General features: G+C 33.1%; 1 protein-coding gene across 1 annotated transcript; it reads left to right on the forward strand.

Annotated features, from left to right (window-relative positions):
- The first annotated feature begins 1,413 nt into the window (after positions 1 to 1,413).
- On the forward strand, positions 1,414 to 13,187 carry LOC133201195 (uncharacterized). Its single transcript, XM_061336988.1, has 5 exons — positions 1,414 to 1,731; positions 3,217 to 3,332; positions 10,890 to 11,434; positions 11,532 to 11,580; positions 12,220 to 13,187. The coding sequence occupies exons 2-5, from the start codon at positions 3,258 to 3,260 to the stop codon at positions 12,607 to 12,609; spliced, it is 1,059 nt and encodes a 352-aa protein (XP_061192972.1). The 5' UTR covers positions 1,414 to 1,731; positions 3,217 to 3,257; the 3' UTR covers positions 12,610 to 13,187.
- The last annotated feature ends 3,341 nt before the right edge of the window (positions 13,188 to 16,528 follow it).

The following is a 16,528-nucleotide window of genomic DNA, read 5'->3' on the forward strand; positions in this document are numbered from 1 at the left end:
CCTACTTTTAAAAAAAATTAACCTTGGCCATAACTTTTGAACGGTTGGAGCTTGAGCTTTCAGATATGTAATTCTTGTGACAAAACCTTTCTTTGGATACCAGCAACGTTGACCCTTTGACATTGACCTTGGAGTTTGACCTACTTTTGGAATATTAATTAACCTTGGCCATAACTTTTAAACAGTTGGTTCTAGGGCTTTCACACTTCACCTGTGTATTTCTTATCACAAGTCCTTCCTTTAGATACCAACAATCATAGCCCATTGACCTTGGAGTTTGACCTACTTTTTTACTTGGCCACTACTATTTTACTTGGCCATTACTTTTGAACAGTTTTTGCTAAGGCATTCATACTTCAAATATGTAATCCCTGTGACAAGACTTCCTTTGAAAACCAACTTTTGACCCTTTGACCTTGGAGTTTGACCTACTTTCGAAAAATTTTAACCTTGGCCATAACTTTTGAACGGTTGGTGCTTGGCCTTTCATATTTCACATGTGTATTTTTTGTGAGAAGGGATTTCCTTGGGCACCATTAATTTTGACCATTTGACCTTGATGTTTGACCTACTTTTGAAAAACTTCAACCTTTTCCAAACCTTTTTAATGGTTGCTGCTAGAGCGTTCTATTTCACAGTTATATTCCTCGAGACAGGACCTTACTTTGGGTACCAACATATTTGATTTGCATTTGAGAAAGTTCGCTATAAGTTTCCATATCGGGGCATCAATGTTTCACAAACACAGCTTGTTTTTTGTTTTGTTTTTTTTTTGCTTGTCAGATTTTTTGGGGGGGGGAGAAGTTGCCCCCCCCCCCTTTTGAAACCGGGTCTGAATGTTTACCAATATTTTTTTTAATGAGAACATGCAGCTCCATTAACCCATAACTCAAGCTTAACAGACCTACAAAGGGCGTATTTTTATTGATCCAATTGAAGACATCGTTTTTGGTTTACAGTGTATGCACTTGTCTGACTTGAAAGTTCTTAACGCCTTCGTTGTATGCATGTATATTAGGGTCGATCGAGTTCCACTGAATAGATCACCGAGTACAACGTAAAGTATGCGGAAGTGAGCGGAGTGGTAATTAACAGTCTATTTAACCGAATTGATAATTGATATTTAAAAAATCTCCTTTTTTCTCATTCATATGATTTCTTTTTACAGTTTGAATGTCAAACCTCCTTGAACATGTTGAATATATTAATTGATATTCGCTATAAAGTGTCCCACATGTTCCGTATTAATTAAGCGTTTGACTTCGATTTATTTGTGACTCATTCCCAAGTTCTTAACATGCCACCGTTACGTAATAACGATTTTTACACTGAACTGTTTTGAGAAACCGTAGATGTAGATAGATGCCAGAAAGAAATCGAACTCTGCAGAGCGTTTGTCTTGTGAGAACGTTTAATTTTTTCACAGCGTATTTTCTATGCATTTTCAGTGTATTTCAGTGGCTTAAATGCACGTGTATTAATCTTCTATATCGCTCAGTGTTGTGTGCAGCATCATATATATAGTTAACATGCCTCCACTGTTTCAACATGAAACTTTGAAGGATCATTATGAAATTAGGATAAGGACTTAATTGTTGACAATTAAAAAAAAAAATACGCTCCTTTTGCAAGGACATACAATGTACAAGTACGCCGTGAGCATCAGTGTCTGTCGCGTAGTCGTTATACAGTGTATGTATCTTTAGAGAAGTGGTAGGTAGAAGCTAAATGGTAAGTTAATTTCGTGAATATTCAACTGATCTGCAAAACTGTAAAAAATAAAGAATTGCTGCTTTATATATCAACTTTTGATTTTAGTTCCTAGCATCTTAACATGTGCATGTATGAGGCTACAGAAACATAGGTTGTGAAGTTGCAGTAAACTAAGATAACAATTTTCTGTACGATCAGACTCATTATAATGAGGTTAATATATATAGGTCGAATTAAATAGGTCAATGGGTGAAATTTAGTAGCATGTTTACATGCCAAAGCGATAGGATACAGTTCCCAAACGAAAACTGCTAATTAATAAACATATTTTGGGCTAAAAACATGTATGAGATTTGTAAAATAAAATTCCACTACTTGTAAGCGCTGTGCTTCATCTTTTCACTCAAGGTTCCACGAAGGGTCGAAACTGTCTTAACAGTGGCCTAAGTCGGATAGTGTTCTAAACTGTTCATGTTGTCGTGGCTTGAGGGATACACCCTCTGCAAACAATGGTCCAGCCCCCAACACCTCTTCCCATTTTTTTTTGCCTGTTTATTAAAAAAAATCTCGAGAAAATAGTTATAGTAACCCTCTCATAACAATACTTTTGAATAATTAACTGATAAGATAGAAGTACAGACATGCACATATATACGTGTACAAGTACTCTCAACAGCAACAAACTTTATTATGCTCTTAATGTAATAGTACGTTATCACGTGATATAAATATACACAATAATTCCGTCAGCTAAACACCTTTATTCTATGTTTTCATTTTCATGAATTCATTATGTATTATATCTTATACTTGACATTCGAATTAATACAAAAACTCGATACAAGTCTTATATATATATTTATATATATATATATTTCTCAAAATACTTAATTATAGAGAGTCAGTCTTAATTAAGAAACAGATTCGAAGTATTATTTGCTGTTCGCAAAGAAAAAAATCTTAAAAACACTTCCGCCTTTCTTCTTTTTGTCAGAGGTCCTTAAAGAAACATCGCCCTTAAATATTTTTTTTCACATCCGTTATAAGTGAGTGGACCCTCCTTAAAGGTACAAAAGTTGCCTGGTACTTCAGCATCTGCATAAATATATGTACACTGTAGCTTAGCTTCTATATTAAGGAAACTCTGAAATCAAACAATGTGTGGGACGAGGGCATCAGGGTCATTCAGGGATGCATTGATGCAGTAACTAAAGGAGGTGTTGCTTTTCTTTTCATTGATAACAAAAAGCATGTTTGATGTGAAGTGTTTGATATAAAATGATTGCGAATCCGCAGCAGAGCGTCATTGATAAGTTTAGAAGCAGTAGGCACCGATAAAAAGGAACAAAAGAACATTATTAGAGTGAAATATGGGACAGTCTAAACTCATTGCATCTTAAGACTTGCCAGAAAATTAATACAAGAAAGAGACATTGTTATTATGAACCAAGGAAATTTCACTATAGTCAGTTTTATTTAAATAATTTTTATCGTTTATTAAAGAGGAAGTGACGTCATGAGATATCCTAGGAACTGACGTGGTTATGAGTGGACATTTTTTTCCAGTGCTCACCTTGCTGTGTTCGGCTTGCGGAGTTCTAGCCATGTGTTCAATGAAGGTAAACACAAAAAATTCGCCAGATATATGCATGAAAGTCTAAATTAATTGTCTTAAGTAAAGGTATTCATCCTTTTCAAAACTTCATCTTTCAATTTAATTAATTATAATGAGCTAAGTGGAATTAATACCCTTAGGTGCCTAAATTGACCTTATAACACAAAAAATGTATTTTGTAAAGTATTAAAGGTCTAACGATTTGAAGATTACGAATGTATACTATTGTTAATATTTATTTTATTTTCGTATATGAGAAGATTAAAAGTTTCTCTAAGGCTTGACCTGTGACCAGTTATATGTTTTAAATGAATTACATTGCAAACTTTTTATATGTTCATTTCACTTTCTCATGATGAAACACTTAACATGACGCATGGCAAAATGACCCCCAATCTCGCTCACTATACCGAATAACAACACCAAGGATAATTGTACGCCACACCCCCTGGATTTTATCTGTCATATCAGTTTCTTTGTTAATTTTCATTTATTTTATTGCGTTTTAACGACACGCCCTGTCTGACGTACAGTACCATAAGTTTTTCAATGTTTAAATTCAGTAAGATTATCAAAGAACATTTCAATGAAGTTTAGACATCTGTACCACTAGTAATGTTTCACAGATTTCAAAGCATTTAGATTGAAGGGAAGAGGAGAGAAAGTAAGAAAAATTTTAAACTGTGACTAATTTACGACATACACGTATTGTACAAAGGAATAAATGTGTCCTTCCTTCCAAACGATTAACTTAAAATAAAAAGATATAAATCGCCTGTAAGTACTTGTTACAGTGGTATTCCACACCCTGTACGAAAATGCTTATAATTATAATAAGTCTTCATCATTTAATTACGACATTATGAAAGCCTTGAGAACATTTTATAAGTATAATCCCACACACTCAAAGAACACGGCGGAAATGTTTCCGCAGAGGTGAAATAATTCATATAGTTTACAACAGTGTTAGTACTGACATATATTTATATATAGATAACATTCAAAAATGAATACAGTAAGGTAAAAATTTTATTTACAAACATCAGATACTGATTTAAACATCAAATGTTATCTTTAAACCTTAGAAAGTAACACATAACTCTTAAAACACCCCCCTTCCGACCATTCAATTTCAGCGTGCTAGTCCGCCATGTACAACAATTGCAGCTCGATTTCTACGATGCATTAGGTTTATAAATCTCTTGATCGGAGCGAAATAAATATTCTTAGGCATTTTTAAGTGCCTGTTTTTCAGATACTGAGATCGAATTTTCTCTAACCTGGCGTAGTGTAGTAACCCTTGGACTTCCGGTCAAAGAACTGTCGTTCATGCTTATGAAACGCCTGAGCATAATGAGTCGTTATGTAGTGCATTTTTACATCTGCAACACACCTTTACCTTTATTTTGAGAATTTCCATCAAGAACAATGAAAATGCGTGCTTTCAGTCATTTTAAGGAAATATTGGCATCACCTCAGGAAAAGAAATAAGGATTTTTTTCTTCGGAAAATAAGTGTGTAATACTTATGATTAACAGCTACAAACCCTTGAAAACCCAAATTATTATCAAATGTTTTATTAAACATGCAATTTTTGATTTCTGTAAAAAGGGCTCAAAATCAACTTTCGGTAATGGAATGAAAATCATTCAACCGTTAAATTACTGATTTGGCAAAGCTGAAGATTTCCTAACTTTTTAAGTACAAAGTTATAACCTGTATATAATTTTCCCCCTAAAATTAGGATGTTGCGTTTCTTTTGCGTTTCAGTATATAGGCTTAAAAAGAACTGCGGTAATCTGTTGTTGAAATAATTAAAAATATTTATCTAAGCACGGTTCTCCCAAAAAATAAATCTTTTATAAATAAACAATAGCAATTTCCTGCGTATTCGTTTAATTTTTTAAACTTCATAACTTACATGGTTAATAGAAATCGAATAACATAAAAAATGATTAGTAGTTACCCCATATAATATTGTTGGTTATGTGCAGATACCCGATGGGCGTGGTCATAATGACACGAGGGAGCGTAGCTCCAGATTTGTCATTATACCACGGCCATCGGGTATCTGCACATAACCAACAATATTACGAGTATGGGTTAAGTGACTTGTACCATAATTTAGTAATTTGATCATTTCTAAGTCTTTCACATATAGTACGAGTTTTAACTGACATGTTACTGAAAAATGTGCTTGTTTTCAATACAAAATGTTGATTTGATTTGATATTTGAGTAAAATCAAATAATTCTAACTATTTTCTAACTGAATTAATTTCTTTATTTTCCTGTTACCCTTTTGTCCCCCGCTTTTGCGAAAGCAAGGGGACATTAAATCTCATTCGTCTGTCAGTCTGTCACAAAAACTTTAACCTTGGCCTTAACTTTTGAATGAGAAAAGATAGGGCTTTCACATTTGACATGTTCATTACCTGTGACAAGACCTTTCCAAATATACTATGATTTTTGACCCCGTGACCTTAACCTAGAAGTTTGACCTACTTTTAAAAAATTTTAACATTTATTTACTTAAATTGGTCATAACTTTTGAATGAGAAAAGATAGGGCTTTCATATTATACATGTGACAAGAACTTTTCAATATACTATGGTATTTGACCCCAAGACCTTGAAGTTTGATCTACTTTTTCAAAAAAATTATCTTTGCTTATACATGTAACTTTTGATGGAGAAGAGATCGGGCTTTCATATTTGAAATGTGCATTACCTGTGACAAGACCTTTCCAAATATACTATGATTTTTTACTCTTAACCTCACCCTTGAAGTTTGACCTACCTCTCAAACAAAAAAAAAAACATTACTTTAAATTAGTCATAAAATTTGATTGAGAATAGATAGGGCTTTCATATTTGACATGTGCATTACCTGTGAGAAGATGTTTCAGAGCATGTTATGATTTTTGACTCCTTAACCTTGACCTTTATGTTTGACCTAATTTTCAAAATAATTAATTTTGGTGATTAGTTTTGAATGACATATGATAGGGCTTTCTTATTTGACAAGTGCATTACCTGTGTCAAAATTTTTCCGAATGTGCTTGATATTTGACCGCATGACCTTGACCTTCAAGTTAGATCTAATTTTCAAACATTTTATCAGTGTTGCTAACTTTTGAAGGAGCGAAGATATTAGGGCATTCATATTTGACACGTGCATTACCTGTGACAAGCATTTCCAAATGTACTATGATTTTTAACCCAATGACCTTGAAGTCTGACCTAATTTTTCAAAAATTTTACCATTGCTGATAACTTTTGATTGAGAGAAGATATGGCATTTACATTTGACATGTCCATTAGCTGTTTCAAGACCTTTCCGATCATATACTCTCATTTATGATATTTTTTTTCACTTGTGCATTACTTGTGACAAGACCTTTCGGATTGTATTATGATATTTGACCTCATGACCTTGATCTTAAAGTTGGATGTAGTTTTGAGAAGATATAATCTTTGCCATAACTGTTATTAATTTAATAATTTATGTCTTTTTTGTACAATGCACAGAAAAGACAGGACACACAAACAAGACAGTTACAATATGCCATAAATAATGGCATCCCATCCACCAAATCACCAAAAGGTCCGGGGGGCCATAATTCTTTGAATTTACTTGTACCTATGCTCCTTGTGCATGGTGGTACATATGGACATCTTTTTTATAATGATTTAAAACATTAAATAAAGTAAAGGGATTTGTATATTTAGAATAGATGCAATAAAATTCAATGATTTAAGGGGGCCGACTGGGGTTTTCATTGCGCAATACTTCGCGCAGCATAGAAATATAAATGAAAGCGTATTTAGTCTTTTAAAGCAACTATTTTTACATAATTTATAAAAATTAACAAATATGAAAAATCTCAGGTTAAAAAATCTAATTACGTTTTTAAATAACTGATTTTTTAAACCATTTTTCAAATGATGGGTAGATAGACGTCGGAGTAGTGTGTTTTTGACGTCATGAATAACCGAAGTTCTTTAAGAGGGGTCATTAATTATGCCATAAAATAAAAAGTATAAAATAGATCTCTTGAAATTTTGAACATAGGAAATTGAGAATCTCTCAATCATTTTTTATTATTTTTATATAAATCTGTGGCATTAGTCATGTTTTGTAGTCCTCCATAAAAACAGGAAAATATCATGAATTTTGACATTTTGAGATGCCCCCTCTGGAAACCAGACGGTAGAACTGTGTGTTTCTTGCATAAAATGTACAATATAGTATTACTCATCAAATGATATAATTTGAGCAAAAAGTCTATAGTAGCATTTGAATAATTTGTTCCGAAGTGCGAAAAGGGGTGTTTTCCTATATAATCCTATAGTAAATGTACCTGTATTTTGAGATGGTCCCTAAAAATAAGCATACGGTAGATTTTCACTAAACTTGGCATGTATACTGAAGTAAATGTAAGGTACATATGGTATAAAATTAGAGTTTCTCTATAGTAGTTTTCACACAATAAAACCCCAGTCGGCTCCCTTAAGTACATTTTTGATTTTATGTACATGTACCAAATTTTCTTGGCTGGTTATAAATAGAATGATATTGGAATCATTTAAGAAATACTAACAATATCAATACCAATACTAAGGTAATGGCTTACTGGCCATAAGAATATTTTTAGAAAAAAATGGAAAAAAAATAATCAAGCGATTTCTGCACTTGTTTTTCATTTGTTAACGAAAGGCAAAGTCTAAAATGCAGTTTTTCAACCTATAAATATCGTCCTATGCTTTTTATGATTAAATATATTGTTTGCTCTTATATATGGTGTATCTAGTCCGGATGATTGTTCGATTAAAAGAAAATGTGGATTAGTTTTTTGAAATGCTCTTTTTGTCCTGGCTTGATGGGCAGAGTTTATAGAAAAGTGTGAGTCATGTACAGATGACCCACAGTTTTAACAAAAGAAATCACACCTAACTATGGTACAATTCAATATATAATATTATCACAGGCGCTTGACGTTTTTAACCTTTCTTTCCATAAATAAAAAATTCCCCGTACTATAATATTAACAAGGTTCGTCACGGTCGCCATCTTGAATTTTTCAGTTCAGCTACTTCGCCTCGATTTTTAGTCTACAATGTGTTTAAAATTTACGGATACAACTGTTTCCCTCAAGTACTTACTTTAACTATGCCTCCACTTTCGGGCAATTCAACTCAAATCACATTAAATCCTCTCTAATTCTTAAATTGTCGCTTCAAACTCAGTCTACTGCTACCGATTCCGTAAAACTTAGAAAAGGGAGGCCGGAAGTTGATGTTGTTATGTAAATGAGAATTCCCTCTACTTAAATTTCATTGGTTAAGAGAAATATGACTTTCGCGGGAAAAATCATGCAAAGACAGTAACAAACTATTTCGACATGTTGGATACTGAGCAGGCCGATGCTTTCCATAATCATCAGAAATAATATGTGAAATATTTTTTTCTTTTATTTTGTTGAAGAAAAAATCATGAGGAAATAAAAATTATGCTTGTTCCTGGAATTCTGGTTACTACGTAATTTCTTGTGTAAACCAGACCCCTTGCATTCTGGCATAAATATTTCTTCCCTATAATGCTACTATTTTCAGTGTTTGGAAGCGATGAAAATTATAAAAAAAAAAAAAAAAAAAAGAAGGATAGATATGCGTATGTTTTATTTTTCATCACAGTGGTGAGCTGGCCCAGATCACTGAACCTCCATGTCCTCTCTTTCTATAGGCGCTAAGCTGTCTTTGCAAGTACGCAAGTGCGTTACTACACATCGTTTTTTTTAAAAAATCTAGGTCTGAGAGAGAGAGAGAGAGAGAGAGAGAGAGAGAGAGAGAGAGAGAGAGAGAGAGAGAGAGGGAGAGAGATTGTTGAAAGAAAAAAATATTAGCACCATCCGGCAAATATTTTTGTTTCAAATTATTAATTATCATTATTTCGAATCAAATTTTATATTATTACGTCTATTTGAAATCTTTTTATTGAATCATTGCCAAATCCAAATAAATCATTTATCTATAGTAAGTGTTCTATAACACATTAATAATTCTATAAGACCTTTGAGAAATTAAGTTTAATTATCGTCTAATTGCTTGATCAAATAGTATACTGGCGAATTTAGAGGGGGGGTAGGGGACCCGCCCCCTCCTTTTGTGTCCAAAATATACATAAGATTTAATAAAGCAATTTTTTGTGTGTCGCTGTGAGCCCCTACCCTGACCCCATACTGGTCGCCGCCCCCCCCCCCCCCCCCCTTTTCAAGATTCCTGGATCCGCCACTGTAGTATATGATTTTAAAATTATTTTTGCTACTAACATTTAAAATACTTGTTGCTGAACATTATTGATACATATTATAACAGAGAGCAGACGATACAAATGTAGCGGTAAAAGATTCTGCACGCCTCAAGTACATTTACAATAAGTTTCCGAGAAAGTTAAACTTCGTGTTAAAAACAATATTACTGTCTTGTCTTTCATAAGAAAAGCCAAATACCATGCTATTCCCAGCAAGAATGTGATTGAAATATTTGTACAAGCCAGGAGCTCCCCCCCCCCCCGGCCCCAATCAAGGCTTCGCCTAAGACCTACGGGTGGCCTCACAGATTATATTGCCATTCATTTATTTTTAAGGGAGGACCAATTGATTCCGGAGGGGGGGGGACTGGGCTGGCAATTTTTCCCCAGCTTTATTTCCATGTCAATGAAGGACAATTAAATTTATTTTCAAAATCTGCCAGACCCCCCCCCCCCCCCTAAATTTCAGAATTAAATTGTAAACGCTTTTATGTTAATTGAATTTTTATTTGGATTTAAGCCCCCCTTTACTTTCAGGTGTGTAACTACGCCTCTGTATATAAAATACAGTGTATACTATTCAGCCTAAATATTTCAGTGTTTCTTAAATAGCAGTTGAAAAAGTACACAGTTTTAGGCTAAATATATATTTATTTGCAAACAATTAGGGACTATAGATGTATCAATATATATTACTAAGTTATTTATGAAATACGTACCAGTAGTCTAGAACTGCTCAAGCTCCATTTTTAAACAGCTCTTAATATTAATATAACTCTCAAGATATCCACCAATCAGAAAAGGGCTTTCCCGGACTGTGACGTTCTAACATCAACTTCCGGCCTCCCTTTTCTAATAAGTTTTACGGAATCGGTAGCAGTAGACTGAGTTTGAAGCGACAATTTAAGAATTAGAGAGGATTTAATGTGATTTGAGTTGAATTGCCCGAAAGTGGAGGCATAGTTAAAGTAAGTACTTGAGGGAAACAGTTGTATCCGTTAATTTTAAACACATTGTAGACTAAAAATCGAGGCGAAGTAGCTGAACTGAAAAATTCAAGATGGCGACCGTGACGAACCTTGTTATTATTATAGTACGGGGATTTTTTTATTTATTGAAAGAAAGGTTAAAAACGTCAAGCGCCTGTGAATATTATGTATTAAGGTTATATGTTTGTGGAACATCTATACAATGCTTTCCATTAAAAAAAAAAGCACTACAAAAATACTGTTGGAATTGTTAATTTTCAGAGGTACCCTCTCACTGTGGAGGAATGGTATAACTGTGTTCCGTGTCCGCCTCCTGGGAAATTTTCCTTGTTGTGCTCACATCTTAGCAAAAATTGTGAATTGTTGACAAAACTGCTTGAAATTTGCCTCTCTCAATATAACCAATACTACAAGCAATGGTTTACAGATGACATCAAATGTTCCGAAAAACAAGCATGTCTGAAAAAACATAAATCAGTGTGTCTTCCCCTTGGAAGTATTTTTGAAGTCCTGAACGTGTCTTGTAGACAAAGGACGGACAGTACCACAACTACGCTATCTTCAACCACAACAACGCCGCATTACACCACATCCACAACTCTCTTCTCCACAACCCACATGAGGACCACGCAGACGACCAATGATCACGTGACAAACTTCACACAATCAATCACGTCATCATTTATAGAAGTGATCAATACCACTGTGTTGACTTCCGCTGTTACTCCTATTCCACAAGAACCACCGAGAATGGAACCGATATCCTCTCACTTAATATTCATTATAATAGGTGTTATAGTTATTGTGTAAGTTTCATTTTTGATTTATCTTTAATCGGTTTCTCTGATTTGGAATTTCACCAAATACATGTAGATAAGCTTTTTAATTTTTTTCATTTGGCAGGTTTGCTGTCATCGCAGCTGTAGTTTTTGCTATCTGGAAAGTAAAAGAAGTAAGTGCATGTATTAGCCATTCAGAATTTAAAACAACAATCACTATGTATATCAATCATGAAAATCTAAGTATAGATCTCAGACACGTAGTATCATTTCATTTTTGAATCGTTTTTGGAAGCCTGAGGCAAAAACAAAGAGGAAAATTGTCCAAACTCGAAAATTCTATTTCATTGGGGGAGGGGGGTTCCAACTTCTTTCACAACCAAATTTTATTCATACTACATTAACACATTTCTCTGATTTGACTAACTGCAACAAAAAGATTGGGGGGGGGGGGGGGTCCAATCTTTCAGTGAACATTTTCAACAGTAAAAGGTTATGTTTGGAAGAAAAGTTTGGGGCCAGGCCTCCCTTGCCCCCCCCCCCCCCCCCTCTTGATACTATGTGCCTGGATCTGTGTAATGATTGAAACTTTCATTTTACTTAAAAACATCAGTTAGAAGCATCTACAGTTTACTAAATAAAGATACAAGGAATTGATCCTAGCAAGAAACAATAGCGATCAAGAAAATTGAGTAGAAATTTAATCCGGTAAAAAGCATTTATCACCATAAAATGACGTTAAGTGTCGGAGCTTAAACTAATGATTATATTAATGTAATTTGCGTTGAATTATTATACTGTTTCGTTTTTAGATTTACTATGTTAATTTTGAAAGCCCTCTTTACCGCCAAACTTCTACTGACTCGCGTGCTGCGATCATAAGAACAGAAAATGACTGCAACATACTATGTGTCTTCCTCAAACATAGAGTGACGTCACAGGACAACGGGCACTTGACGTCAAAAGAAATTCAGAAGGTATATTACAATGCCGTTCCTGGAGGCGAATATCAAACTGACACCGTGTTTCAGAACAACGAAATGTTCGAAGAGGATGTCAGTATTAAAGCAAACTGTGATGACGAGATTTGTAATGAATACGTCATTAATGATAACGGGATTTGTAATGAATACGTCATTAATGATAACGAGATTTGTAATGAATACGTCATTAATGACGTGGACCAGGATACACGATTGTAAGGGGCTTAAACATTGAGCAAAACATTCCAAATATTAATACTCAAAACATTAATTATTAATATTAAAAATAAAGATATTGTATTTATTTTATGCATTTAATGGACTATAGAACTGCTTAAGGACAGTTGATTCAAACAAACTTTTTATCAAAAATCTTGAAAATATCAATTAAGTCATGTTTATGTAAGTCTAACCCATAGATTTTAATTTTTCATTCAAAGTTTCACACTAATGGATTTAAAGTGACAAAAAGTTGTATAGATTAATAAGGATGGGTGCAGAAAGGTAGAATTTTGAACATCATAGAAAGTTTACAATTTCTTTATATTTTGGAAATTTATTATTCTCATTATTTACAACCAAAATAGCTTCAAAAACATATAGTTACCAATCCAGGCATCCATTTTCTTGTTTGTATCATCTGTCCTTAAGTAGAGTGCAATATTTATTTTTTATATGCATAGGATTTTGAAGGCAAATTTTAACCTTCTCAAATATATTACGGGTTTGCATGCTTAATACTCATTGAAAATCTGTATATTATACATGTACTTTGTGCATATAAATTGGTAAGAGTGTCTTATTTTTGGTTTTATTGGAAAGGGTTTCATGTAGAAAGGGACACGATTATGTCTTTTGTTCACATCAAATTCTTTGCAATTTATATATATATATATATATATATATATATATATATATATATATATATAAATATATATATATATATATATATATATATATATATATATATATATATATATATATATATATATATATATATCTCCTTAAAACAGATATTGGTCCAACACAGTTGAATAATGGCAGCACTGTATTCTTTGTGGATGGAAATTAATAGCAAATTAATATATATAAAATTTTATTTCAAATACAGCTGTTCCGAAATAGAAACAATATTTTTAGAAACATTTGAAAAAAGGAAAACGCAGGACATAGTTTATTTTCCACTGTTCCTTACAATAAAACATTCTTATTTTATCAGGAGTTAAAACAGGAGCGACAGGCGTGGTTGTTTATCAGACGTTTCTGTAGATATAAATATTTACAAATAGTTCAGAAAAAATTCAACCGCTGGAAATGTTTCTTCAGAATGTTGTAAAGTATTGTAGCTGACAAAGTTAACCTGCATTGTGTTTACAATATATTACAGGAGTGAAACAATTGGGAAAAAAAGGTTGGATAAAACTAAAGTACATGACTTGTATTATGGTCCACAATTTTGTGTACATTTTGAGAGAAAATTTTTTTGCACACTTTCTATTTTTCCTATAGTCAACAAAAGTTATTGTGTTTCAAAATGCAAAATTATAAATCTCATGATGGGCATAGCCCCATTTACAGAAAAATATGATATCAATAGAATTTGAAACAGGTTTCATGCAAAATAAGTTAGTATCATTTATGATCAGCAAGTTTCACCCAAGAGAATGTCTGGATTTTCGAAGGCAACAGATTATTTGTTAATACATGTATATATCGTATATGAAAATTTGGTTAAATACTAACACGCTCGTATAACGGTATCTGAATATACCAAATTTATGTCAGAATTAGTGAGGATTGTATAAAGAGAGCCATTATGACCCCGATCACATTTTCAACTCAACTACAGTGTCAAAAATATGAAAAATTCAGGACCAACTTAAATTACATTGTCAAAAATAGGCAAAATTCAGGACCAACTTAAACTACATTGTCAAAATAAGTCAAATCCAGGACCAAAATAAACTATATCGTCAAAATCGGCAAAATTCAGGATCAACTTATACTACATTATCAAAAATAGGCAAAATTCAGGAGCGACTACTGTCAAAAATAGGCAAAATTCAGGAGCGACTACTGTCAAAAATAGGCAAAATTCAAGACCAGCTTAAGGAGGTTGGATCCTGTTATCAAAAGTATTGAGACTTTTTATGAAATATATTTTTAGAATCTACACTCATAGCTTAATTATAAAGCAAAACAAAAAAATGGGGGTCAATGCACTTCTTTCGGCACTACGGAGCATTTAATATGACCTTTTTGCGCTGTAATTACGTCTAACACATAAATCAATTTTTTCAAAGTTTTTCCTCTAATATTTTTTTTATCCAAATAAATTATGGGAACAAACACAGTCTTATTTCATCTTGAATAGACACATTAAAATTTGTTACAACGAAAGAGTTTCAAATTACTTCGCATAGTCAATTAGTTGACCTTTCTGCATTCAAAAATGTCATTTTTCTGGCATCAAAAAAATTAACAACCAATAAAATCATTTGAAAGTAATGCCATTTTTCTGAATTTAAGCAGAATGCCATTGGTTAAAATTATCGAATATATTCAGAAAAGAAAATTAAAAGTGGGGGTCTGTGATGTTAATGTTTAGATATTACTAAAATAGTGTTAATTTTAAGCTTAAATTGGGATATTTTTCCCCAAGACTTTCACAATTTATATGCTATATTTGTCAAATATGATGTTAGAATTCTTGACAGTTGATTTAATATATAATTTAGGATCAGCATAAAACATTTCACTGCACAAAATAACAGGCTGCATGTAAAAATAGGAATCCACACTTAACAAAACCGTAAATACTCCGAAAGAGAAAAATTGATCATTTTCTTCTAAAAAAACTTTCGCCACAAAATATAGTTCCTCACTTAATGCTTTCAGTATGGAATTTAATCATGGGGTTTTAATTGAATATAGTTTAATTAGCATTGTAGGATCCAAATATATAAGACCTTAAACATTATGCAGGTGTTTTTTCAAATAGAGGCCAAGACAAAAATATGCTCAAAGGCCCAGGAACGAAGTTCAACGTCTTTAAACTACAATGTCAAAAATTGGAGAGAAAAAAAATCACTCAGCTACGTTAAGGAAGGATATATGAAAAAGTGTGGAATTTAACAAGTATAAACTGTGTGATATTAATTAAATTTTCGTTTATTTTGTAGTTATCTTAACAAGTCTGGAACCAAATATTTATATTATAATGTTGGGGGTTTCTTAATGCACAAGCATATTTTTTGTTGTCTCGGGGGCACCCAGTCACGTGATTCGTCTAAAAATAGGTGACCAAAGCTGAGGTTCATAAACATGCCCAGTGCAAGGGCTTAACCTATCCAATTATTTAAAAAAAAAATGTCATCCTGTAGAGTAGACCTCTGTGTATCCAGAAAGTGCTGGGAGCTTAAATATCATAACTATTTTAATTATATTTATTCAAAAAGAGATGCGGCGAATTGCTAAATATAAGGGACTTTCCAACAACATGTACCTCTCTACTCTTATCCATGAAGATTTCGTCAAGCTCCCAGCACTTTTTATGTACAATAGGTATGCATTAAACAGATATCAAAAAACCAGCTAACCTTATCAAGTGTATGCCCTTGCACTGGAGCCGTTTATCAAGTATACACATGTTTACAGCACTACGGCGTTCAAATGAAAACGCTTACATGCACCAGATTCAAGGGCAGATCACTCTAATATATTGACAATACATAAAAGTTTTCCTTGGCGCCGGTTTTCGAAACATAATATAATACCATGAAAAAAAAGCATATTTTTGAATAAATCTTATGCACACATTCTTAGACTTACTTTTTCTTTTTTAATACGTACTCATATAACTGGTTACCGAGACAAATCATTCATATAAATAAACTTTTTCTCAATATTTAGGTAAGATACCCCTCTACACCCACTCCCGTTATCATTTCAACTGCTCAACTGTGGCTTTCCCAATTGAAATTCTTTTCTAGGCATGGAAAATCTGTCAACAAGTTGTAAACCATGCTTACATAAAACATTTCTCTCGTAATAATCTCTCTTTACCCCCCCCCCCTCGTTTTCTTCTGCATTGCGCTATTTCATCAAGCACGGCAATGTGCTTTGCTTATTTTCCCTC

The sequence above is a fragment of the Saccostrea echinata genome, unplaced genomic scaffold (assembly GCF_033153115.1).
Source record: "Saccostrea echinata isolate AGI-Se365-2 ecotype Australia unplaced genomic scaffold, CSIRO_AGI_Sech_v1 ptg000002l, whole genome shotgun sequence".
Taxonomy (NCBI): domain Eukaryota; kingdom Metazoa; phylum Mollusca; class Bivalvia; order Ostreida; family Ostreidae; genus Saccostrea; species Saccostrea echinata.

Excerpts from the sequence above, each read along its gene's own strand:
- LOC133201195 (XM_061336988.1), top strand. The coding sequence starts at position 3,258 with ATGAGTGGACATTTTTTTCCAGTGCTCACCTTGCTGTGTTCGGCTTGC. Across the intron at positions 3,333-10,889 it reads TAGCCATGTGTTCAATGAAG|AGGTACCCTCTCACTGTGGA; the intron begins GTAAACACAAAA and ends GTTAATTTTCAG. Across the intron at positions 11,581-12,219 it reads CTATCTGGAAAGTAAAAGAA|ATTTACTATGTTAATTTTGA; the intron begins GTAAGTGCATGT and ends TTTCGTTTTTAG.